At 49.4% G+C, this 24,118-nt stretch overlaps 10 protein-coding genes across 10 annotated transcripts; 4 read left to right on the forward strand and 6 right to left on the reverse strand.

Annotated features, from left to right (window-relative positions):
• Positions 1–15: 15 nt before the first annotated feature.
• EDB91DRAFT_1051140 (uncharacterized protein) lies at positions 16–1,074 on the reverse strand (the record flags this gene model as incomplete). The annotated part of the gene is made up of 3 exons (XM_041313588.1): positions 16–468; positions 523–577; positions 656–1,074. 3 exons carry the CDS (start codon positions 1,072–1,074, stop codon positions 16–18), a joined length of 927 nt encoding a protein of 308 aa, XP_041178608.1.
• A 55-nt stretch (positions 1,075–1,129) lies between these two features.
• EDB91DRAFT_1125667 (Mre11 DNA-binding presumed domain-containing protein) lies at positions 1,130–4,830 on the reverse strand. The gene is made up of 19 exons (XM_041318407.1): positions 4,689–4,830; positions 4,611–4,636; positions 4,504–4,575; positions 4,288–4,451; positions 4,144–4,240; positions 3,898–4,015; positions 3,603–3,777; positions 3,336–3,521; positions 3,069–3,237; positions 2,894–3,004; positions 2,499–2,827; positions 2,309–2,378; positions 2,166–2,240; positions 1,933–2,115; positions 1,776–1,879; positions 1,556–1,649; positions 1,424–1,500; positions 1,235–1,371; positions 1,130–1,176 (listed from the first exon to the last, which is right to left on the reverse strand). The coding sequence occupies exons 1-17, from the start codon at positions 4,729–4,731 to the stop codon at positions 1,480–1,482; spliced, it is 2,037 nt and encodes a 678-aa protein (XP_041178609.1). The 5' UTR covers positions 4,732–4,830; the 3' UTR covers positions 1,130–1,176; positions 1,235–1,371; positions 1,424–1,479.
• A 707-nt stretch (positions 4,831–5,537) lies between these two features.
• Positions 5,538–7,534, reverse strand: EDB91DRAFT_1236701 (WD40 repeat-like protein; the record flags this gene model as incomplete). Its single annotated transcript, XM_041321494.1, has 6 exons — positions 5,538–5,839; positions 5,893–6,053; positions 6,103–6,539; positions 6,613–6,972; positions 7,023–7,132; positions 7,192–7,534. The coding sequence occupies 6 exons, from the start codon at positions 7,532–7,534 to the stop codon at positions 5,538–5,540; spliced, it is 1,713 nt and encodes a 570-aa protein (XP_041178610.1).
• Positions 7,535–7,661: 127 nt separating this feature from the next.
• EDB91DRAFT_1125685 (pyridoxal phosphate-dependent transferase) lies at positions 7,662–9,673 on the forward strand. The gene is made up of 4 exons (XM_041318408.1): positions 7,662–7,996; positions 8,070–8,241; positions 8,449–8,729; positions 8,776–9,673. The coding sequence occupies exons 1-4, from the start codon at positions 7,697–7,699 to the stop codon at positions 9,493–9,495; spliced, it is 1,473 nt and encodes a 490-aa protein (XP_041178611.1). The 5' UTR covers positions 7,662–7,696; the 3' UTR covers positions 9,496–9,673.
• A 65-nt stretch (positions 9,674–9,738) lies between these two features.
• EDB91DRAFT_1051121 (uncharacterized protein) lies at positions 9,739–11,191 on the forward strand (the record flags this gene model as incomplete). The annotated part of the gene is made up of 5 exons (XM_041313584.1): positions 9,739–9,942; positions 9,966–10,055; positions 10,108–10,236; positions 10,288–10,638; positions 10,820–11,191. 5 exons carry the CDS (start codon positions 9,739–9,741, stop codon positions 11,189–11,191), a joined length of 1,146 nt encoding a protein of 381 aa, XP_041178612.1.
• Positions 11,192–11,292: 101 nt separating this feature from the next.
• EDB91DRAFT_1236703 (uncharacterized protein) lies at positions 11,293–14,028 on the reverse strand (the record flags this gene model as incomplete). The annotated part of the gene is made up of 13 exons (XM_041321495.1): positions 11,293–11,426; positions 11,480–11,650; positions 11,752–11,958; positions 12,053–12,155; positions 12,210–12,376; positions 12,431–12,664; positions 12,758–12,809; positions 12,860–12,891; positions 12,952–13,204; positions 13,264–13,624; positions 13,680–13,827; positions 13,856–13,935; positions 13,991–14,028. 13 exons carry the CDS (start codon positions 14,026–14,028, stop codon positions 11,293–11,295), a joined length of 1,980 nt encoding a protein of 659 aa, XP_041178613.1.
• A 1,460-nt stretch (positions 14,029–15,488) lies between these two features.
• Positions 15,489–17,414, reverse strand: EDB91DRAFT_1125701 (uncharacterized protein). Its single transcript, XM_041318409.1, has 6 exons — positions 17,270–17,414; positions 17,148–17,214; positions 17,044–17,094; positions 16,944–16,986; positions 16,752–16,875; positions 15,489–16,701 (listed from the first exon to the last, which is right to left on the reverse strand). Exons 1-6 carry the CDS (start codon positions 17,346–17,348, stop codon positions 15,764–15,766), a joined length of 1,302 nt encoding a protein of 433 aa, XP_041178614.1. The 5' UTR covers positions 17,349–17,414; the 3' UTR covers positions 15,489–15,763.
• Positions 17,415–17,440: 26 nt separating this feature from the next.
• Positions 17,441–18,425, forward strand: EDB91DRAFT_224783 (uncharacterized protein). The gene is made up of 5 exons (XM_041326519.1): positions 17,441–17,611; positions 17,663–17,774; positions 17,834–18,151; positions 18,205–18,349; positions 18,396–18,425. Coding segments are annotated over exons 1-4 (501 nt in total). The 5' UTR covers positions 17,441–17,609; the 3' UTR covers positions 18,274–18,349; positions 18,396–18,425.
• Positions 18,426–19,038: 613 nt separating this feature from the next.
• On the reverse strand, positions 19,039–19,720 carry EDB91DRAFT_224800 (uncharacterized protein). The gene has a single exon (XM_041326520.1). It carries the CDS (start codon positions 19,478–19,480, stop codon positions 19,082–19,084), a length of 399 nt encoding a protein of 132 aa, XP_041178616.1. The 5' UTR covers positions 19,481–19,720; the 3' UTR covers positions 19,039–19,081.
• Positions 19,721–20,564: 844 nt separating this feature from the next.
• On the forward strand, positions 20,565–23,963 carry EDB91DRAFT_1274594 (uncharacterized protein; the record flags this gene model as incomplete). Its single annotated transcript, XM_041324633.1, has 7 exons — positions 20,565–20,718; positions 20,771–20,857; positions 20,912–21,410; positions 21,463–21,908; positions 21,975–22,734; positions 22,786–23,093; positions 23,141–23,963. Exons 1-7 carry the CDS (start codon positions 20,690–20,692, stop codon positions 23,961–23,963), a joined length of 2,952 nt encoding a protein of 983 aa, XP_041178617.1. The 5' UTR covers positions 20,565–20,689.
• Positions 23,964–24,118: the final 155 nt, after the last annotated feature.

The following is a 24,118-nucleotide window of genomic DNA, read 5'->3' on the forward strand; positions in this document are numbered from 1 at the left end:
TCTACTTCGATGCACTCAAACCAGGAAGATACTGCCCTCCACCCGATCACCTCCAATGATTCGCTCCGTCTTCTTTTCACATGTAAGTAGGTTCCGAATGCGTAAAAGTACACCTTCGTACTGCACCGCGTCCTGAAGAAGCATAATGGTTTGTGCTGCCTTCTCGATATCCGATCTTCGAATTCTGGACCCCCAGATACTCTCGCAGTAGGCATCCACGAGCCTTACCCTCTCCAGGCTCGCCATTCTATTGATACAGAAAAGCGCCGCAACAGACCCTGTACTCAGGAACGTTGCCTGACCCACGTAGAGGTTGCGAAGACCGGAAATCTCTGGGAGTAATGGCGCCACCAAATCGTCAACGTCCGAAAGTTCGGACGAAAAGGCGATGTTGGTGACCGTGATATCTTGAATGTTTGACCAGGTGCCAAATATTCTACATAGACGGCGTGCTACAGGGGCGACGATCTTAAACTCTATCGGATTAGACTTCTATACCCAAGGCCTTTGGATTGTACGCACTGCAGTGGAGAAGTGGTGGTTAGGGTCGGGTCCGGTCCACCGAAAGATTCGGGGACTGTAGAATACAAATATGGTAGCAACAATCAGGGCGATGCACCTCTGGGAACGTGCATGATGCGCAATCTTTACTCACTTGGCAGCAGACAACGCCTCTTCGAACAAATGGTGGCTGGTATCCTGTGCGTATGAATGGAGTCTCAGACAAAGGGTTTCTAGTAAGATCTGCTTCTGTCCTAGTCCCGGTTTCTCAGTACCATCGCACCTGTGCAATGCCTCGCGGAGATATTGCCAGATGTCTGATCTCGCATACTTGCCCGTCAGATCGACCGTCACTGAGCGTGGGACCACCCCCACGTTCTCACTTGTCTGGGCAAAAAGCTTCAGCTGCTCTGGAGAGTGAAAGCGGAGGTTCCTGTAAAGCCATTCCACGCCGGCATTGCGGAATTGGTGGTTGACGCACAGTATATTGCTTGGGGCGGATTCACCAGATAGTGTGTATGCGATAACGGCGAGTAAGATCTCAGGCGGCAGATCGTCGAGAGTCGCATGCATTGAGACTCTCAGAGGGCAGGGTCGGGCTGAATGAAACGAATTAATGGTAAATGAGCGCTGAGCGCCGGGCGTGAGCGTCGGCAACCGGATACCGCTGTGGGACTGAGAACGGCTCTTCGAATTCGATTCAGACGGAGCCTTTGAAAAGGCAAAACCTTACGCGCTCCGCAGAGTTATGCAAACCACTGCTTTCAATTAGGCAAAATTGTTCATTAACGAGCAGCTTGAACTTATGACCGCACATCATCGTCCATTAGCTTCTATTCCATAAACTTAGAGCCTGATCACACATTGAACCTGCGGACTCAGTAGGTTAGGTTCGGTGATCCGGTAAAAAGTGCGACGATACCATTCTCCTGGTGTGTTCAGCTTGAGAACAGTAAACATGTGGAGTTGCGCACGCAATCAATCGCTGTCCACCTCGACCTACAAATCATGGAATCAGTCGAATTAAGTTGAACGATACTAGAATTTGCCTTACTACATTGGCCATCTTGCCCTTTGCTCGTGTTGCCGCAGCACGTGTAGAGGATCGCCCTGACGGCGCAAAAAATGTGCCCTGTGCTGACGACGGCCTTCCCTTTCGTCGTAGCTGTCTTCTTTGCAGGAGCTTTCTTTGCGGGTTGACTAGAGTTGATTTTTTTTTTTAAAAAAGTGTTTTAGTGCATACTATTGTAGGTGAGAAGGTGACCGGAACCCACCTCAATACCGCAGCACGATTTGTCTTCTTCGTAACTTTCGGCGGTGCCTCATCTTCCTCCTCATCGTCATCTTCGTCCAATTCTATGACTTCCTCAGATTCACTCTGCGTTATTCCAGTCAGCGCTCTGTGTCCCATAACATAGTTTGTAAACTCACAACCACAGCTTTATTTCCCCTCCCTTTCTTCGCCGGCGCAGCCTTCTTCGCGGGTGCAGCTTTCTTCTTTTTCGGCGGAGGTGCGGGCTCTTCAAAATCTGACCCGTCCTCGTCCCCGCCATCGACGTCCATGAGCATTGAGTCGGCATCGGAGTCGGCTGGGGCGGAGGCTTTTTCTTTGCCCTGTATGGTGGGGTAAAATGCGAATTCATGTGATGGTGGGACTGACGCACCTTTCCCTTGCCTGTCTTCCCTGTCTTTGCTTTTTCTACGTATTCCTGGTTGTGTCGCTCCTTTAATTTTACGAGCTACATGAACATCGTTGCATTTAGTAACAACTTAGAGGAATAAAAGAGGCATGAAGACAGGAACGTACAACGTCATCTAGATCCTCCTCATCCACCTCCCCATTCTCCTGCACGCCTTTCATGAGCGCGCGCAACGCGCTCGAGACGTGTCCTACATCCATAATATTAGCACAGACAAGTAGGACAAAGAGAGTGACGAAATCAGAACAACATACGCGGTATGATTTTGCCCTTGAAGAAAAGAAAATTGACACTCACGTCTGTATAGCCCACCCATCATCCTTCTCCACAAACATCCTAATCGCCTCACTCATCCCTGCCTCACCAAGGACCTGCAGCTCCTGCACTGCTAAATATTCCTGTACCAACGTTTGCACGCGCACTTTCGCCAGTTTTTCGCTCGTCGTGAGGTCTGGATCATCAATAGACAGCTCAGGCTGGTCCGCCGAGGTCGCGGTACGGGAGCCGGCGGAGCGTGCTTTAGATCGGTGGAAGGAGAGCACGTCGCGTGGGTTTGCAATCCGCCCAGTGAATTCTTGTCCGAATCGGATGGGATTGGACATCGCTGGAACGTTGGTGGTGTCCACCTACAAGTAGCACAGTGGGTGTCAATATGCGTATCCTATATTGTACCAGAACATGAATGAACAGACCTTGAGTCGAACAAGCGGCAGCATACGTGGCAGCTCCTCTTCGCCTTCTTCTACAGCGTGTGCATTGCGCTCGTCCCATAACTGGTTCGCTTGGTCAATGAGAGCGTTCACCTGGATCGTGCGGTGAGTCCGCAACATACACATCAGACCGAAATGAAAACGATATCGTACTCACCCTTGCTCTCAAAAACTTCCCGACAGCAATTTGATCGCTCACATCGAACCCCTCCTCTTCTGCCACCTCCGCGAGAAGAACGTCGCCCAACATGAACGGACGCACGGTACGCAGAGGAAGAGGCTTAAGCTCGAATTCTTTGTGATGAATTTGGAGCAGGGCGACATGCCTTTGACGCAAAATTCAATGTTTTCGAGGGCCGAAGGCAAAAAAAGAAATGGAAGGGGATGGTGAATTAAAGAAAATCTGGGAGTCTCTGGTACTTACTTCTCCAACCCCTCGCCCTCGCCCAAACTCGTAGCCACACTCGACCCCGGCTGCGTGACGTGGTAGGGACGACCAGCGACGGGTTCAGGGACAATGCGACAGTCGTGCTCGTGACCCCAAACAACGAGGTCGATACTGTCGTCAAATAAGCCTTCTGGAACAGCTGGAGTTGGAGGGTGGGGGACACTATTGATGGATCATGAGTCCGGTGAAACGGAAGGGCACGGGAAGGAAGCGAACAGTATACAGAGGACAATGTATGCTTACCGATTTTGGTGCACCACAAGCACGTTGAACCAATCTTCCTTGTCCCTGGGCATGTACATCCGCACTCGATTGCTGCGGAGCTCGAAGTGCATGCGGGCATCTTTGACATTGCCAACTCCGTAGAGGCCAAGACGGGTTTGACCCTTGCGAAGAAGAACGGGGCGGATAGATATACCTAGTTTCCATTTCATTGTTATTAAATTACAGAGATAGGGTTCATGTCGCAACAAGAGATATAATCAAGGCGAAAAAAACATCAGTGTCTAGTCACATCGCGTGCAGAACGTGAACATACCCGAATCGCCCTCTGCAGGGTTCGGATTCGACGCGCTCGATAGTGGGAGGTCGAATTTGCCCATGTAGTTTATGAGCCCTGATACAGAGAGGACGTCGAGTGCACACAGAGCACCTTCCTGGTGAATATGTATTAGTGCTCACGCGTAGTGGCGAGGGAAGGAATTAGTGCAAACGAAACAAGAAAAGAACTAGGTGATGAGAGGAATAGAGGAATGTAAGGACTTTGACATGTAATAGGACTTACAGGTCCAGCGCCCTGTGGGTCGTCATGATTTCCGTGAATGCTAAAGACGGGAATGGCAACGTTGAGATTCGGGTCTTCGTAATTGACTGCTGGGAAGCTGAGGGCCGTGATCCTTCGTTCAGTGAGATCAAAACTCAAACATACCTGTATCCCTCTGCTCGTCCGTCATTGGGATCGCTAAGGAGCTCAATTTGAACTGGCTTGTCGCCAAGTGTGAACTCCCGAAGAAGGGCCATGACCTGGTATAAGCAGTCGCGCGATGGGCGGTTTTCGTGAAATAGATCACCACCGAGTAAGATCATATCGACCTTTGGACATCTTTAGGAAAAGAAAAGGAAAAAAAGGGGAAGAAATACAGACATCGTGCTTGACAGCAAGCTGGAGAATTTCCTTGAACGTATTGATGGAATCCTGGCCACGAATTGGGTCACGCTCGAGGTACCCGACATGTGATTGTCTGTTGCAACCAGTATCTTTATGGTATCCTCCAGATCTGAGCGTGTAGTAAGTGAAGGAGTAGGGTTATGCTAGTGAGAGGGGCGTACAAGCATTGTGGATTGTCGGTGGCGGTGCCTCGTCGTCTGACATGATAAAGTCGTTGAAATGGTCGATGTTGGTCTCACTGGAGACAACGTTCGAGTGTACTCGGTCGACGAGGTGCAAGTGCAAAATGTTGATTCAGAGTTCTCAGTACCACGACGCGTCGCGTCGCGTGGGTCTGTTGTCACGCCGTCACATGTCGCTTAATCAGAGCCCCTGAGCTGCTCCAGCTGCTCTGCTCTAGCTCATGACACCCATTCCACTTGCAAATTGCAATTCAACTAGTCGCGTTTCTCGGCCTCTAGAGTTCTATTCGTGCGGGTTGGGCCAAGCACACACCTCCTTCCGGCTCGATCAGCATCGGATACACCGTGGTCATATAATGAACTGATGATCAGGGTATAGACCATGACATCGCGTACGGGGACGATGTAACGTTTTACAAGAAGTAAAACCCTTGCTCTCAAGCTCAAACTTCGCTCGAATCTGGTTCAAGCTGCTACCAAACATAGTGGGAAGTTTGGACAAAGAGAGTGCAGCAGTCGCAGCAAATGTAAGCTCAAAAACCCTTCGATTGGCAGGGACAGCAGCCAGCGATTAAGGAGGTCGCTTGAAATGACACAAGCGTGATTCTGAATGAAATGTTAATGCCAGAATTCGGTCGAGGACATGAAAATGGAGTTCGATTGGAATTTGATGGAGCGCCAAAAGTCCTACTTGCAGAGCAAAGCAAAAAAAAGACTAAGGACAATCATGTGTAATTGATTGTGAGAATGCCGACCTTCGACTCTGATAGACCTGGTAAGTCTTATTTTTGCGGGGGATAGCGTCAAACCTTAAGGGTTCGCTGTCGTCTATGTCCGAGGATATATGATGTGAACTGTTGTCGCATTCGTGACTCCCTCCTTCACGCTCAGCCACCTTCCCAGTCGATGCTCCTGTCCTAAGCCAACAACTAATAATGCAGGTTGAACTGGGCTCTTTGTGAGAGGCCGCTGTTCTTTTTCTCTCCAGGAGGCATTCTCCAGTGCGCCTTTGGGTAAGACGAGAAGTTGCAGGGAGTTACAAACACCGGGTGCAGGTATCGAGCCAACCAGTGAAAATGATCTGAGTTTCTGGTCAAGCTTCCAAAGACGCACAGCGCCATCCCATGAGCCTTTGAGTTGAGTTGAGTAACATCTCCATTGTGACAACAAGAAATGCACTTACCGGAAGTGAACATATCTGAATAGCGCAGTGATGCAACAGCCGTTATCCAGCGTGGTGTTCGCACAAGCCCCTCGGTTGAGGACTGTACTTCGTGGAACCCATGGCACAGTGTCTGTGTGTAAACAGGTTTTTTCTTTTGGGTGTTCCAAAGACATATTGAGCTTCGGGCGGCATTCAGCAGTATAATTCATACAACGTTGAAAAACATACCCAGTATCTCCCCCGCTCACAAACGTAGTTTCATCGATCATTGCGACACACTCAATACTTCCTTCCGCATATCTGCTCTCCTTCATCTTTTCCTTGCCTTTGTTCGATTTCTGACCGTCAACATCCACCCCGTTCACGTGTTCCTCATCTTCGTGGCCCTCAAACGCACCTCCCTCAAGCAACTCCCGTATTGCACTTTTTCCACCGCCGCGAAAGACCAGCTGACTTTCATCTGCAATTTTCCAGAATCGGATCGTTCGATCTCTAGCTCCAGCCGTAACAGCAGTTTCTCCTCGGAGCGCGTCCAGAGAGTGGATGGTATCCTGGTGTCCAAAGAGTGTTTCTACATATCCCATCACTGAGAGGTCGAACAACTTGACAGTCCGATCAAATGAACCAGTATACAGCTGCTGTGTGCCCTTCCGGAATGCAACGCTCTAGAGGTGAGGTAAATATAAACATCACGGGCTTGTCAGTGTCGTATACATCATGCATATTAGGCATACACACTGAAACCGAATCCTTATGCCCCCCAAAACCCTTCACCCATTCCTCTTTTTCCACATCCCAGACGCCCACTCTTCGATCTTTAGATCCGCTTGCGAGGTATCGACCATCACTGCTTATGGCCAGAGAGAGGATCTCGTCCGTATGTCCTTGAATATCCTGAGGGAGCGCCTTCTCTTTGCCTTTGGCGACACGCTGTTTGTAAAATGTCGCCATCTTTTTCCCGGTCTGCAGGGACCACTTATTGATGGTTCCCTCTTTCCCTGACGTGAATAGATACCTGACATCGTCCGACGCGACCGCAGAAGTAACAGAGAAACGATGACCCCTGCATCGCAGAGTTGATGTCGAGGTGAGATCATACTGTCAAAAATTACATCAGTCATAGTAGGACAAAGACAGAAAATCCTAACAAAGTCTGCCACAAAGAGATGAACTTTGCCAGAGTGCTCAAGGACATCTTGTCGCAGTCGTTCTGATATCAGCTCTCTATCAATCTCAGCCGCATCAAATTCTCCTTCGGCTGCTTCCCGTAATATTGTGAGCAAACTCGGAACACGAATTCAGTCGAACTGTACTTGCCTAGGCCATCCTTCACACTTTCCAGGTAAAGTTTCGCCAATCGTAATCGCTTCTCCGCTGGGGTTTCCTGTTCATCTTCATCACCACTCGTCTCGGGCTCAATTTCCGCGCGCAAATCAATGTCATCTACACCACCGCCCTCCGAATCTGTTCTGTCCGAGTTCAATTCTTCATCTGCAGCTTTCCTCACTCCTCTCCTTGTGCTTGCATTGGTAAGTTTTGCGTCCTGAGGACTAGCTTTGCTCTTGCGGAGGACCTTCTTTACACCCCTGCCTCCTTCGACTGTGCTGACGGACCGCTTCCGTTTCCTGGTTTTTGCTGACGCGAAGAAAGAGTCTGGCATAATCTTGTGTTGCAGATCGAGCTCCCCACATACGATGCTCGACCAAAAAAATCTGGAAGCGGAATATGCCGAGTCACGTGCTACTGGAGGTCTGGTTACTGTATATGGGTGTCTCCAAGTTTCCCTCACTCAAGAAAAAGAAAGTTCAGGCCGAGCAATCCGATGGTCAAGGCATCAGCTGGCTTTAGATCTTTATCGTCCTTTCATCCACTTCCACAGCCAGCATCCTCTTGTACAAGAACCACCATGCGATCTCTCACCGTCGACTCTCTGAACCCCGCCGTTCGCAACGTGCAGTATGCCGTGCGCGGTGAGCTGGCAATAAAAGCAGAGGAGTATCGTGTCAGACTCAAGGAGAGAAGTCAGGACAGCGGTCTACCATTTGATCGAGTCATCTCTTCGAACATTGGAAACCCTCAACAGAAGGGGCTCGATCAACCCCCCATTACCTTCAATCGGCAGGTCAGCTTCGTTTTATGTTTTCCTCCTCTCAAAGATGCAGAGGGGCCGGAAGCATTTCTCACTGTTGTAACAGGTTGCTGCACTCATGGAGTGGCCGCAGCTGGCGCAGCTTGCACCAGATGCATTTCCAAAGGACGTCATTGCCCGCGCGAAGGAACTGCACGAGGAAATTGGTTCCATCGGTGCCTACTCGCACTCCCAGGGCGTTCCTCTCATCCGTCAGAATGTCGCGAAATTTATTCAGGGTGAGTAGCCACATCAGTGCCACTTATTTCAAGTGCAACGGTTACTGGGATGTTTATGTGCTACGTTCCGAATTGACCCGTCCAGCCGAGTTCTGTTAATTTCTCGAGGAAGTCATAACTCGTATTGGATCAGTGTATATGTTATCCGACGTAGCGCTAGCCTTATGACACGCTCCTTCCACCTTTGTAACTGACACGTGATCACAGATCGTGATGGACATCCGTCCTTACCAGACAACATCTTCTTGACAGGCGGCGCTTCTGCGGGTGTTTCGCTTCTGATTTCAATGCTTATCTCGGAACCCCACAAATCTGGTGTCCTTATCCCTATCCCGCAGTACCCATTATATACCGCGACACTGGCACAATTTTCAGGCGTGGCGATTCCGTACCATCTTGATGAGGTACACGACTGGTCCACGTCAATTGACGAAATCAAGGCGGCACTTAAAAAGGCAAAGGAAGATGGTATAGACCCCAAGGCACTTGTTATCATCAACCCCTGGAAATCCGACTGGCGCGTTGTTGAGGGAGGACACGCAAAGGGAGGTGGCAAATTTGTGCGCAGAGCATGGACTCGTGCTCCTCGCGGACGAAGTGTATCAGAGCAATCTGCACCGTGCGGCCGAATTCCCATTCACTTCATTCAAGAAGGTTGTCTGCGACATAGGCTCACCAGTTCCACTCGTATCCTTCCACAGTATCAGTAAGGGTGTGACAGGGGAGTGTGGGCGGCGTGGTGGTTACTTCGAGTGTCACAACATCTCGGAGGACGTCCGCGCGATGATGTACAAAATGGTGAGCGTTGGGCTGTGCCCTCCGCTGCAAGGCCAAATTGGTATGGACTGCCTGGTGCGACCCCCAAAGCAGGGCGACGAAAGCTACGCGCTTTGGAAAGAGGAGACGACGCGAATTCACGAGGTACTCGCGCAACGCACCAAGGTCATGGCGGATCGCCTAAACAGCCTACCTGGCGTCTCATGCGTTGATTCCCCCGGAGCACTATACCTTTACCCCAAGATCACGCTCTCAGACAAAGCGATAACTGCCGCACAGGCTGCCGGCAAGGAGCCGGATGCATTCTATTCACTCGCGCTTCTCGATGCAACAGGCATCTGCGTCGTGCCAGGCAGCGGATTTGGGCAGAAGGAGGGAGAGTACCATTACCGCCTTACCTGCTTATGTCCTGGCGTGGACGAGTATGTTGGGAAGTTAGAGAAGTTCCATCGCGAATTCACTGTGAAGTACCAGTGATTTCGGATATCCTCGTTTTATTAAACAAAGGCTGTATATGTTCGTCAGGTTAGATGTCGCTGCTGACTTTGTACCTTGCTGTGTTGTAGTACTGCTACCTGCTTTCATATGTGCGCTTGGGATACCCACCTCTATACCATCTGTTCATGTGTTAGCAATTAATATTATGGCCGTGGGTAATACCCCGCTGCCAGCTCCCCCAATCTCAAAAACATGCACATTACCCCAAAAGTCAGCACGTAGATGCCAGTGGTTCCAAATCTACTCCCATGTCCTGTTGCCCATCGTATTCGCATAGCATCCCTCATCTCTCCTCTGAGGCGCGTTCGTCCAAGAACTCCATTCTATGAACTCTCTGCGCACCGTGTTCCGACCCTTTGGTCACTGTACCGGGGTTTGCTCAGACATGCACCAGGGGAAAACGCGAGCGATCTGCTTTTTCACCTTGTATTGTCTAACATGATGCACAGATCCGATTTCGTGTGCGCATGCTGTTCAGGAAGAACCAGCACGTCGTGAAGGCGCATGCTGCGAAAGAGCAACTCGTGATGGGATACAAGGTACTACGCTTCTCCCTAATGTGGTGATTGGCATGATACAAAGGATGCTCAGTGGTTAGAATCGTTTAAGCGCGCAGAGCAAGGTGATATCAAACTTCAGAACCTTCTCAACAGGTATGAAAGAATGATTGCCACTAAGTGCGAGAAGACAGTTTGGAAAATGCGCATACTAGAAGCATTCGTACGTATCCTAGTGTCTCTTCGTCGTCGTCCTCTCACAGAACTCGATCAGAATTGGGAAGCCAAGCTCCGCAAGCGTCCTATCTTCAAAGGTTCTTTCATCCGTCCCTCCTTTGAACACAACCTTCTTCCTCGCCTAATTCCGCAGCCTGCTCACATAACTGGAATGATTGTGCGCCGACGTGTCGCGCGCGTACGTCGGTGGGAGCAACGGGAAACATTAAGAGCTGGGCACACGATTTGCGGCATGAGAGTCTCTTTGAGTACTGCGCTGCTCAAGAGTGCACAAGGCGAGGCAGTTGGAGCAGCTCAGTTCACGAAGGGCAGGATGTTGGAGGATCAGTGCCGACCGATGTGCAGGGGGGATTGTACTTCCAAAGGAACGCCTCTTGTGGGACCCAGTGTACACAGGAAGGGCAAAAGCTAAATGGGGTGAGTGGTGTATTTGTCCGGGCAGTCGCAACATTAACAACGTTTTTTGGGTCAGATGAGCCCTTCATCAAGCGCCAGGCTGAGTTGAAGGAATGTCTGATGCGCGACATCTCACGGTACCGTGCTGCCCCGCCCCTGGACTCGTACTGCAGGGCAAACAAGCACGCCGAGACAGGATAGCAAACAAAACAGCTCAGAGACAGCGCGAACGTTCTGGTGAAGTTACTACTGCCACCATTAAACGTCGGCGGAACGCACCCCCTGCACACATCCAAGAGCTCATGACACCAAGGCAAATACTGATGGACAGGGCGGTAAGGGAAGCAAGCGAGGGCGGGTGGTCGGGCACTGTGAAGGCACGCATGGGTGTGCATATGCACATGTCTGAAAAATGGAAGGCCGAGGGTGGGTGGGAGGATCAAAAAACTAAGAAACGGCTGGATGATATGGAGAGGGAGATTCGAGTGGAGAATGAGAGACGAAGAAAAGGCAGTCAGCTAGACCCTGCCCCTCTTTCTGAGTAGTCAAGACTTCGCAAATATGTATGGCAAGAGGTAAGTTGTACAACCCAATGGCTTTGGGATAAACTTCTCCGGAACATCCCACTTTCATCCGAGAAAATATGTCATCCCTGGCTTTCCTCACCATGTGCATTGCTCTTGTGCTTCGGTGTAAACGACCACGTTTCGGGCGCAGGACCGAGGAACATCTCCGAGATTTTTACCCAATCTTGGCTGTTCGGACTTGCAAGGAGTGTTTCTACTCGTTATAAACATCAATTTCAGTTTCCACATGGCCAATGAAGCACATGCCTAGTTCATCCCTTCCTTTGAACGCTGGTGCTCGATCGTTGATCTTGGCCGGGAGTCGCTCGAGTAACCCGATAGGGACGTAACGGTATTGGAATGAAAGCGCTTCACAGAGGAATCGGCGTGTCGTGTTCACACCTGTTGTGTCTGTACCAAAGTGACTGATGATGTACACTTAACCAACTGTTGTCATCAAGTTGAACAGAAGCCAAACCTCAATCCAAATTCAGCGAACTGTCAAATATTATGAGTCAGGACGGACATAAGAGAAAGACGAAGGAAGGTTACCTTGCCAATTAACTGTAATCGCTCCCTCGAGCTGATATCCCATTCTCGGTGCTCCTTCACTTCCGTGAAAATCCATGGTTTGATGAGTGCTCCCCGTCCAATCATGACTCCGTCCACGCCAGTGGATGAAACATTGGTCCAGTAATCATGCGATGAGAAGCAATCGCCACCGCCGAAAATGGGGATCGGAGATACTGGGAGCATTTGCATTTACCGTAGTTGTTGCACATCAGAGCCGACAGAACATCCGTTAAAATGCTAGAGGCAGGTGAGAAGGATAGAACTTACGACCCTTGTCCGCCTCTCGAGCCCGCACGGCATCAACACATTGTTTTATGTACTCCCAATCAGCCAATTTCGTGTAGCGTTGTTGGCGCGTACGGCCATGAAGCTATTTCTGTCGCATGAGCCAAGAAAGTATCAAATGACATTGAAGAAGACGCACTGTAATACAACCAACCCCCCATTCCGTGGCAGCGCGCAGCATGATTTTATGTGCGTTATTACGACCATCCTTGACGCCTGTCCGAAGCTTGATTGTAACTGGAATCTCGCCCAACGCTCTGGACATCCCTGTGACAATTTTGCCAAGTTTTGCTGGTGCATCCAGTACTACGAATCCAAGCAAGGTTATTGCAGTCCCAGGAGACGCAATGTCTAACTCACAAGCACTTCCGCTTCCGCTTTTGAAGACAAGATCGATCGGACATCCACAGTTCACATCGACGAAGTCTATACCTCCCGCATCACCAAATTCGCGCCCAAGGACTTCGGCGGTTGGGACCAATGTGCTGGGCTTATTCCCTGCGAGCTGAATTCCAAAGATGCTCTCCGACGGGTGCCGCCGGACGAGCGAGAACTCAGATGCAGAAGCGGTGAGAAATGAGGTCGCAAGGCCCACTGGATGGGGATTGCGAGTTTAGTGCGCGAAAGTGAATGATACAGGGAACGATGTAAGTGAGATGATGAAAGTAACAGTGAGTGATAACGCACTTTCACCACATGTTATGTCCGCTCCGAGGGTAACGCAGAGGCGTCTGAATGGCTAAGGTACTTGGGTCAACTGATATACTAGTTGTACGGCAACGGTCGTACCAAGTTGCCGACCGTTGTTAACGGCGCGAGATCTGAGTAAAAATCATCCAGTGAACTTTGTTTCAATCTATTATGAAGAGGGAGTATCATACATAATTTACCACTCCAGTCCAGCCTTCGCTTTTCTGATAAGCGAGGCAGAACATCTGGAGTATCAGTCTGAGCACTGGGATCAGAAGCCCCAGTGCGTTTTGTGGTGAGTTCTGATGGATCAGGTGGAAGAACATTAGGTGCATCCATGGCCACGTTATCTGCACCGACATCCGCGCCTTCTTCCAGTCCATTGAAGTCTCCTTTGGCAACTTCCAGTTCTTTGAGGTATGCGTCAGTTATTGGCCTAGGGTACTGCAATGCATGCTTCAGGTCCTGCTTCTTTGCGAGAAATACTTGCGTCCATTGCTAACCTTCTTGGATCTAAGCAGTTTTAAGGTGTCTGCACTAACAAAATTGAGTTCCGTGGAGCTTAGCGCGGTCTGAGCCCTCTTCTCCTCATCTTCGACGAGCGTGATCACCCCGGTGACATCACACTTAGCATGAGCTCCGAGAAAGCGACACTTGAGTCCTAGACGACAGAATCCCGATTCTCCAAAAGAGGGGCACGATGTGTGTTGATCGAGCGAGGAAAGGCTATCGTCGGCTGTAGAACCATCTTCCTCCATGCCCATGATAAAAGGAGCGACATCTGATATCTTCGGAATCGAAGGGAAACGAATATCCCTTGGTTTTGCTGCCAGATATGAGTCGACGTCATGCGTGAAGCGACATCTACAGTGTACACAGCATAAGAAGCCACCAAGGGAACTGGAACAAAAACACGCACTCATCTCCATGCTCGCATACTTTCCCATTTGCGACTCTCCAGCACAGCTCGAGCTGATCGTGTACCTTGCCAAACTTGCGACCCTTATTCGCACCACGCTTTTCCTTCTTTTGCGCCTTGGTCCATTTTTTGCCGGCCACCCGTGCCCCTTGTGTCAGAATCTACTACATTCACACGTGGTGCTCCGGTATGAGCTGTTGAACCTTCTGCTGCATCATCATCGACTAGAGGAAGGGCAGTAGGGGACAACAGGAATCTACAGGCAGTGAACCATTTCAAAGGCAGTGCGATGGCGGGTGCAAAAAACGTACTGTTGTTTTACGGGGGCAGTTCCTGGAGGAAGGGACATGCTAGTCGTCTTGCAATCGAAGACTAACTTTCAGGCTGTCGTCGTGAGAGACGGCGAGTGATATTAATTATGAACAGTCTATTTTCCCGCACATCAGGTATCTTATCACACCGCCACTGCAACATCACACAATAGGCAATATCCAAGAAACTGCGCTGTACGTAATTCTAGAACATGAGGAGGCATTGAGGTAGATTAAGTGGTTAATCAAACAAAAGCTTGATGAAGAGTTCAGGCGTTGCAGTGGCTTGAAAAAGGCCGGAGTCTATCCCTCAATAGGAGGATCCACGCCATCCTCATCCAGGAGCGATCAAGGGTGGTACCGCAATCCAATTTACATGCTTCAGTAACTCGCCAGAATATATCGAATAAGCATGGTTATTTGTCTGTGATCAATCGGCCCGTTCCGCACCGCGGCGACGATACAACCCTCGTCCTGGACGATGTTTGAGATCTGAGAGGTGAAGCTGCTGCCAGTGTCACCGAGTCGGACAATCTTTCTCAGAAAGCTGTCATTCGCTCTGGTTACTCATTGCATCATCAAGTACCTGTCACCGGAGGGTGAGATCAACTGCCGTTGCAAGAGGTGAATCTGCAACAAGAGCAAGTAGCCGTCCGAAATCGGTTTACTTAGAAATTTAGGGCTCAATATCGGCACGGGTTCGCAAAAATCGTTCACATGTCTCAGTATACGTACCAGCACGAACGACTTCCGTGACGAACCTTCGGCAGCGTTCATTTGTGTTAGGTATAATGTAGAGAGGTCTGCCAGATTTTGAAAGATCCTGATATGTCAAACGTGATTCAATATTCATACCTGAGCACCCCTGAGCACTCTTCATTTTTCTTTCCTGAATTGTCATCCACCCCAGCAATGCAAACCATATTGCTGTTAACGAGCGCGAGTCACTGGTCAGGTACAACAAGAGGGTAGTAAGTGATCTGAACAGGTAGCTTACAGCTCGAATACCCCTGAAATCTCGCTACGCTGCATGCCAGCGGAAGAGAATATCACGATCACATCGTCCGGAGCTCTATCGACTGCTTGATGCGCGTCCATGCGAATCATAACTCCATATAATATCTGGTCTGCCTGTTCGATACGTCCATAATCTATGCCATGTCAATAATCGGGAGAATACAAGCGTGCTGGTCCCTGGAAGAAAGCCTTAGAACCCCAGAGTGGGGTCCCAGTTTGCCCACTTCTCTTGAGTATAGATAAGGTCGATGAAATTCGGAGCAAAAGATTGGAGCATCACCAAAATTATGTTCATATCGTACCTGCATAGTCAAGTTGATAGGCATCGGAAGCGCCAAGACATGAGGTGCAGGCCCTCTTTCCAGACTTCTTCCTTCCAAGAGTACCCAACATAGGGTACGTGATTGAGGCTCGGTCAAGTCGACGTTGCACTAGCGACACCATTACGATGTACGCAGGTTGAAGAATCCAAAACAAGCTTCAGGAAGAATATTATCATCATTGAACCTAACAATTAGCTGCAGTATATTATGTCACATGCGCTAGACTTTGAATCGGATTGTACAAAGAACATTTCGGAAACATACCTAACCCATGATTGTCGGGCTAGGCCACGAAACTTTGGGTCAAGGCACGCTTCGAAGGAGTATGAAAATGCAACTAAATACATCTATATCGCAAGGGTGTAGGGATATTGAAAGTTCGAAAAGTAACGTCTCGAGTCCGCTGTTTGGGAGTCCGCTGTTTAGCCACCCATTAGAAATGGCCATGCACACCCTGCCACCCTCCATAAGCCGCGTTATTCGCAAACTGCTGCTGCTGTGCTACAAATGGTGGCGTAGCCGCAAATGGTGGCTGTGGCGAGTACTGTTGTTGAAATACTTGTGATTGCGGTTGGGCATACGTCAAGCCGGGGTCTCGCATATGACCAACCACTGGCTGAGGGGGTTGCCCGAATGATTGAGGGAAATAATTCTGCTGAGGCAGGGGTGCCGCAGCGGGTGCCCCGCCCAACATGTCGGTGCTCATCTGTGGAGGAAACGAGTTGATAGTATTAGAAGATGGATAGCCCGAAAATTGCTGTTGGAAAGAAGTCTGTGGACCTGTGATTGTGGTAGGACTAGCAGCTACGATATGCATGGGTGTAACTGAGGTGGGGCTCCTCATCGATGGCATTGACGAGGGCATCATGTAGGAACCCTGCAGAGCCGAGAACGGATTGGAAGAAGCATCGAAATTTGTCTGGGCGAGGGGCATAGCATGGGACTGGGAAGGCGGCGCCGGCGGCTGCGAGAAACCAGAGTTCTGTGATTGATATTGCAATGGAAGAGAATACGACTGCGAGGTGCTTTGCAGTGAGATTAAGTCATCCCAAACCTGGTTCCCTGCAGGCTTCAGGATCGGAGCAGAGGAGCCGGGTGTAGGCAACGGCTGGGAGACGGATCTCGTTGGTTGCGCGGGCGTAGATCCCAAAGGCAATGCACGGGAAAGTAAATTAAATGCTCCAGTGCCTCCACGAGAGACATTTTTGGCAGGAACTGGTGGAGGTGTAAGAGAGGCCTTGCGTTTAATTAATGCAGGGTCGGTTGCAGGGGTTGACCTTGGCCGTACAATCACAGTGTTGGAAGATAGACGAGCAGCGGGAATGGATTGGGAAGGTTTGCAGTTTAGGAACCATTTAAATTCGTATTTGGCTTCGACAGGATATCAGTCATGAAGACAATTTCACAGAACGCTCGCATACCTCGGATGAACTTCTCGATCTCGCTATCTCGTTCTGCTTCCATCATGTTGGTGGGTGGGGGGTGGCGAGCTTCGTCAGGGTTGTAAAGGGTGTTTGATTTAATATTTCCGTTTTGTTTCATGACCTGTGAATAAGAAGAGGATTTTCCAGAGCTTAATATCTGATATCAGGGGATACGGAGATGCAGCCTACTTCAACCTGTTCCTTGGTCCATGCGTCCAAAGTGATGCTCTTTCTGTGTAGAATTGCTGGTTAATAATTGAAAGTTGAATTGTACGTTTTTCCGACGCACACTTTCGTGATGTGGGTACCAAGCTTGCGATGAATGCTGGCGCAGTTGACACTGCATCTGATGAACGTCTGCAAGTACACAGCGGTATTTCGTGTAATACGTACCATATGAAGATGCCTAAACTGTAAGAAGCCCATCGCGGGGTTCGCGACTTACAATCAGCGCAAACGTCTTAAATAGTAGTGAGCTCATGACTGGCCCAACAATTTCTGGAAAGTAGCATTACCATTTCCTGGTTGCATTACTAACTCCAGCAAAGTACGCTGGTTTCGCTCGATTGCGATTTTAGAAATTCCCGAAGACATTACTGCAGTGAGAAGAGAAAAGTTGCTGGTGTCGACCTTGACACCTACTAGTTTAACGACACGTTCGACGGGAGAAACTGTTTTCGGATGTTATAAGATTTGTAATACCACTTCGCCTCGGCACTCAGAGTCAGATCTACATCTACATCATCTCAGAGACTCAGCGCTCAGGTCCTCAGTCACTGGGCCTCTGAATCATACTCACATCAATTATTCACTTGAGGAGAACGACCTATCCCCACACCTCTGTCATTTACACAGATGTGAAGTTCGCAATGTCTCCCTTGCTTTGATGAGGCTCACCTGTTCCACAGGGACCGAACTGACTTCTCAGAACAAAGCTCACTACAGTCCGATGGCAACAAGACTAGTGGGGCATTACGCAGCTTCTTCAGCTTTCCATTCTCTTCGGACGAAGTTTATCAGGTAGGTACCTCCTTGTTGAGACACATCTCTGTCTTCTTTCCCTAACATTACCTGGCAAGCAAGGTCTAGCGGACTTACATGCGCACGATGCACTGAGTGGGAGGACAGAGGGCGAGAAAGCTGAAGTCATCCTTCGGACGCAACTTTTTTACTTCAACAGAGTCACCGGCCAGGACGTGACCGCAGAGGATGTTCGGTTTCATCGGGATACTGCGAACTCCCAAAATTTCACTGAGAACATGGACATATCCCGTCCATCCTCGAAATATCAAGACGGAGAAACTCATCTCCTGACGTTCGCCGAGCTGACGTCATTGATAGAGCAAGGAAAGACAGACAGCATACCCAATAACAAAGTCATCCCTGACACGCTCAACGTAAGTCTATCGCATGATTAGACGTTACATACGTAGTCATCACGCCCTTTCAGGATGCACCTCCCAGTACTTCCATCGCTCCGATGCGGAAGAAGCCCTGGGAAGTCGACGATCAATTTTGACGTGTGAGATTTTCAATTGTGCCAATAACGAAAGCATGCGGTGGCAATGATTTTATTGAGCGCCGAAGCATATGTAGTGAGTGGTTCTTTTCTATTCGCAGTAGATTAATCCTTCAATGAAGGCTTCAGCTTCCATTGCCGACATGATTATGATACATCGTGATACATCTTCACTTGCTTGAACTTCAATATTCAAGATTCAATAGTGGTCTCAATTTGCGACGCATGTCCTCTATCAAGCAGTTGTAAACCTACTCCATGTTTGTCTTGTCACCAGATCATGGGTACATGGTCTGTTCAGACAAGATAACGTTACGTGTTTACATGGGATCCAGGTTTGCACGGACGTGAGTTTTTCCGGCAGGTGGAACACTAGTGTCGTTATTTATTCTTCGGTGCCACAACCGTCGGTCCTTACAAAGTCACTATTCTTGACAGCAGCATGTCAAGTAATGACAGCGTTTGCCAGTGCACCTTCTAATTCGCACAGATCCGACAGTCATGGATGGCACATTGCATATTGCACAAAGCTAAATAACATGATGGTCGATAGTATCCACCTGGATTGTCCCAACACTCCGTTAACCCTCCCTACACTCCGGAATACGGTAAGCTCTACTGGAATACTTGTGACAGGAGTATAATCCGCTGCAATCATACAGTGTCCCAAAATACACTTATCATTCCACCCTCTATACGTGTTGTGCCCTGAATGTCCCTGATATAGTTATCCTTCTCCACTCCTCGCCTAGTGCCGAGGATTTTGATGACGGCAAGCGGACTCTCCCTCGGGCACCAATGACCCGAGTTACTTCCCTCCTAGCTGTTCTGATATCCACTGCATCGACACGTGCTTGTCGACATGATGTCCTTGTACTTTTCGCAGAGCGGCTATGCCCTCCATAACCCAATTGTGGCTGCTCCATGAGGCATCCCCTCGAACGACAGGAATGGATGCGAGTGTGTTGTGGAGCAGATGTAAGTTCTCGGAGTCCACCAGTCCTATGGGTGCCCTCCCAAAATAACCATTCTCCCCATCCTTGAGTGTGACTGATTGTGGCGCTTCTAGGCTGTAGTCAGCAGCCGAGCCAGCGATTTGATAGACCAAGGAATGGCTAGATGGTGTGAATACGACGACGATTACCCATTTGGCTTTCGAGGATGATTGCCCAAAACGGGCGACTGCCATTTCGTAGAACGGGGGCATCGGGTGTGGGGACGGGTATGCAAGTAAGTGGGTTGGCAAATTTTTGGTGTAGTAACAAACGGCTAGTATCAGGGCTGGCGAGGAATAGGAAGAACGTTCCGTTCTGACCAAGTTACGGTTGATGAGAGAGAGAGAGAGGTGCAGCACAGTACTTGGAAGCTTTTATAACAATTCTTCAAGCTAACGTGTTCTATTGACAATCAAACCCATTCAAGTATGCAAGAATAAGATATCTCAGCACTACATGGAACATGGGCTCGCATCCAAGATTGGTTGCTTAATCTAACCCGAAAAAGTCTTATTGAAAGATTCCAGGGCACGAACACAAGGAGAATGCGATGGCACAGGAGGAATAAGTTTACCAAACCGAACCCTCAAGTGTCTTCGATCCGTCAGAGATGGCCCGAACCGAATCAAGCTGAAGTGAAAGTGCGGGAAGTACTAAAGGGATCTTCCTGCCCCTCTTCGAAGGAAGCTGTTTGTCCGATTCCAGCCTCCGGTGCTATATATTACCTCGGTTTATGAAATACAAAGCACACTCCCTAATGCAGGGTACTACTACATAGAACTCCTTGCGATCGTGTGTGCGAAGAGACTTGTGACAGCTCTCGTCTCTAGAACTCAAGCATATAAATAGCCTGAGGAGAGGTGTCAATGGTTAGGCCGTGAGGAAACTACTAAAAAGACAGCTTACCGCAGTCAGAACAAACGCATTCTCCCAGAGGGAAAAGTGCCGTGTAGATTTCTTAATCACGCATAAAATTCTGTAATTTAACCCTCCTTGAAAACATCAGCGGGTGATTAGATTTTCAGTCTGATGCGGCCTCAGCAAGACGACAACGGGAGGCACGGGAAACGAACGCATTCTAGGTCTAATGGTGGCGCATTTGACAAGTATCTCTTAACGACATGAACGTCGAACTGCGGATCTTTGTTGAGTGACCTAGCACCCCACAGTGGTACTTACGAAGTAATAGTCACGAGGAATGTTTGACTATAAATTTGAATAGACTTCAATTGGCACAGCATCAAATCAAAGTTTTATGCAAGTTTTGTATGATTGTTATGTGAGCAGCCGGTTTGTCTCACGGTCGCTCACCTATCACTCATCTCAAAACGACTTTTGGCGCTGAACTTTGTCTTCGACGTTCGTGAAGGTAGAAAAAAAATGGACACATAGTCCATCTAGACGCGCACACATTACATACAATGACCGATTCCGCCTCCCAGCTTGCAAGGTGCTGGCTGCTGTCTTCGAATTCTTTGATCCCTAACTGATCCTCAACTTAGTGAGGCAAAATCAACCCACCAAAGTCTGAAAGAGCTTCTCAAAACTCACCTTCCATGGGATAAAGAGGTTGAATTTCAAAGGAAGAGGTATTCACATCCAAAAATCCTTTTTCGACGGGATTCCCCTGACAGTGTCTATAGTCTGCGACGTTTGTATCTGCGTCTATTATTCGTCGAGCCATACGCAAAGGAGTCCAAGGATGCGGAGACTCATCTTTGGATGCAGACCTCTTATCAGTTTATTTCGAACTACAAGCAGAACGTTGCAACTTTAGATCGAACACTGCAATCTGCGCCCCGCCATCAGCCCAGGCAGGGTAATCATGGCCCGGTGGAGTATCGCAAACTGATGCAACGTTTCCGCCAGTTTCTTGCCGAAGAAGAGAAATTTTGGACACAACTAGTGGCTCGATACCAGCGATCCTTCGCACTTCACGAAGCACAGCATATACTCTCTGCATTAAACATTGCAATTCCAGATGACCTTGGTGCTTCCAATGGCTCCATTGGGGGACACGAAGGCGTTCAGAACTCCAGTTTCGGTCGCAACCAATTTCAATTCCCCCTTGAAGGCAATACGCCTTCTCCTACCAGTTCTGCCGAACGTGACACCAACCTTGCAATCCTCAGCAAGGCTATAGTATGTTTGGGTGATATGGCACGATATCGGGAGCTTTACAATGAGGGTGGAGGACGTCCTAGAGCGGGTCAAGAAGATGGCACAGGCGCCAGCCAGGAGGGGTGGCCGCAACAGGAGAGGCGGCACCCCAAGCTTTGACTCAATACCACGCGCCAGGAACTACGACAAAGCTGTCCAGTGCTACGAGCAAGCACGCCTTTTAGTGCCTTCGGAGGGCAATCCATCACATCAGCTGGCCATTCTCGCTTTCTATCAGGGTGACATGTTCAGTTCGCTTCTCCACTATTACAGGGCGCTTTGCGTCCGTCAGCCTTATGACACCGCATCCGAGAATGTCAAGAAAATTCTCAATAAATCGCTCGATCAGCAGGCCAAGAGGACAAGGGAAGGGGTGCAAGCGGCCCCCGAGATTGGCGATCTACCTCCACGTATGAGAGTCGAGTCCTTTAAGGAGAAAGTCGTGTTGTTGCATGCATTATGGCGATTAGGTTCAGATAAGTGAGTGACTGTATTTGATTGATAATTTTAGTTGTCGAGATGACATAATTCGGCGTCATTCTTTAGATCAAGGTTAAATCCTATTGCCCACGCAGCAGATGTCGTCAAGGATTTCGCCGCTCTTGTTTCAGAGCGCGTTCTTCCAATTGATGCTGTGACCAAGGTCATTGTTCTCTCTGAGGGAGCATTGTGGAAACATCGCATGATCCGGGACACGTCTCCACCTTCGAATAGGAGATCTGGGGGAATTCCTGACCCAGCTACCGTCGAATCCCAGATCTTGAAGCATGTTCTTGCAATTTATCAGTCTCTCCTGGAGATAGGCGCTGATGAACTTGCCCTTCCACCGGAAGACGCAGCTGAGAATGACCTTGCGCAACGGATCACCGCAGCATTCAGGCGCACTCTACCCGCGTTGCGTGTTGCGAGCAAGTGGTTGTTAGCAAATCTCAAATATGTGGCGCATGCTACACGCCCTGCGGGATCAAGCCAGGTCGAGGAAATTCAAGGCGTATTTGTTTCAGACATGCCAGTTTTTTGGCAGCATTACTCGCGTTTTTACAGCGCCCTCTACCGGCTATTCCCAATAGAGAAACTACCTCCGTTGCTCTCTCCACTGGATGAGGACGTGGACCTTAGAGGCTTTCTTCCACTGCGGAGCCTCATGATTGGCGATACTTCTACAATCGTGGGCACCGATGCGCGCAAAGGGAACGGAGTGACCGCTGTGGGACCGCAGGGCCGCGACAACGTTCACCCAAATGAAGAACAGCTAATGAGGATATCCGATTTACTCAAAGATGTTAAGAATCTCGCCGAATCACCAGTAAGAGCCGATCGTCCTGCTTTTGAATTAATCATATTTATCGTACCGTAGGATTCTCCGATCAAACTGCAGGGTGATACATTCAAGTCTCTGCTTGAAATTACTGCTGCAGCACCTGTGGCTCAGGTTCAGGCAATCGGTGCGGATCCTGTGAAGACGCCTATTACGCCTGTAGTCCATTCTCTTGATGTTTTTGACTTGATGCCACGGGAGGCCCTTCCGGAAGAGGATGCTATGACTGATACAGGGCGTACTGACAACGATGATCCAGTTGAAGATGCATTCAGAACCGTACTGAACGCCGAGACACATGATGAAGGTGATGAACTAGACGATGACGTCGTAGTTTGGGACCCAAGGTAACAGAGCGCCTCTTTCATTTCCATGCGTCTGATGTGATTTCTAGGGCTTCCACTTCGCCGCCGGGAGTGTTATCGGCTCTGCCGACGACACCCATATTGGCATCAAGCATGACCAACAACAACTTCATCAGCCCCAGTTCATCCATCGCTGTGTCTCCAGGTCGTATGGTCTCGGCATCGCCACCTTCTGCCTTCACAGGAATGACGGCTCAGGATTTATTGAACAGTTTCTCCAAAGTCGGTGGTGACATTGCACGATCTCCCCGCCACCAGTCTGTTGCACCTCCATCTCAATTTCTTTTTGGCTCTGGGCCCTCGAACGCTCCACCTTCGATATGGTCAACGACTCTTGATCAGAACCTGCCAAATCTCAATCCCAGGGCCGCATTGGTGACCAATCAGTCTCAGGCTTTGCCTACACATAGTGTCGAGCACAATTTATCGACGCCAAGCAACCGAGATATACACCCCTCTAACCGGCCTCCCCCTCTATCCTCTTTTGCACATTCACAATCCCCGTGGTCACCTTCCTTTGAATCTGCGCATGATCCATTAAATATTCACTCCGTCTCACGACCATTTGGTCTCGGGCAACATCGTTCGATATCACACTCGGCTAGTACGATTCAGAGTTCACCTTCATATCAGACTGCACATACCGCAGTGAGTCACCAACCCTTTGCGTACCCACAGGAACCACTGTACATGAACGCGGAGATCGCCACTGCTCCTCTTCCACCACCATCGGGGCTACACTTCCAACAGGGTGGTGCATTTAACCCTTCTGCGGTCCCTTTGCCGCAGCAGCAGTATCCTCGGCCGATGCAGCATTACTCGATTTCGTCTGTTTGGGGAAACATTGGGTGATGACCACTGTTAGGTTGTCGTCCTTGAACTGAGAAGCTGCCACATGCTCGCGGATACAGCAGATACGGCTTGTGCAGAACCCCCTGTGGCCTGAATTCGTTATCATCGAACACGAGCCGGACGGTGCGAGTCGCCGTTCCAGATCATAACGGAGC

Source organism: Suillus paluster (assembly GCF_016628075.1).
Source record: "Suillus paluster strain FC165 chromosome Unknown EDB91scaffold_18, whole genome shotgun sequence".
Lineage (NCBI taxonomy): Eukaryota > Fungi > Basidiomycota > Agaricomycetes > Boletales > Suillaceae > Suillus > Suillus paluster.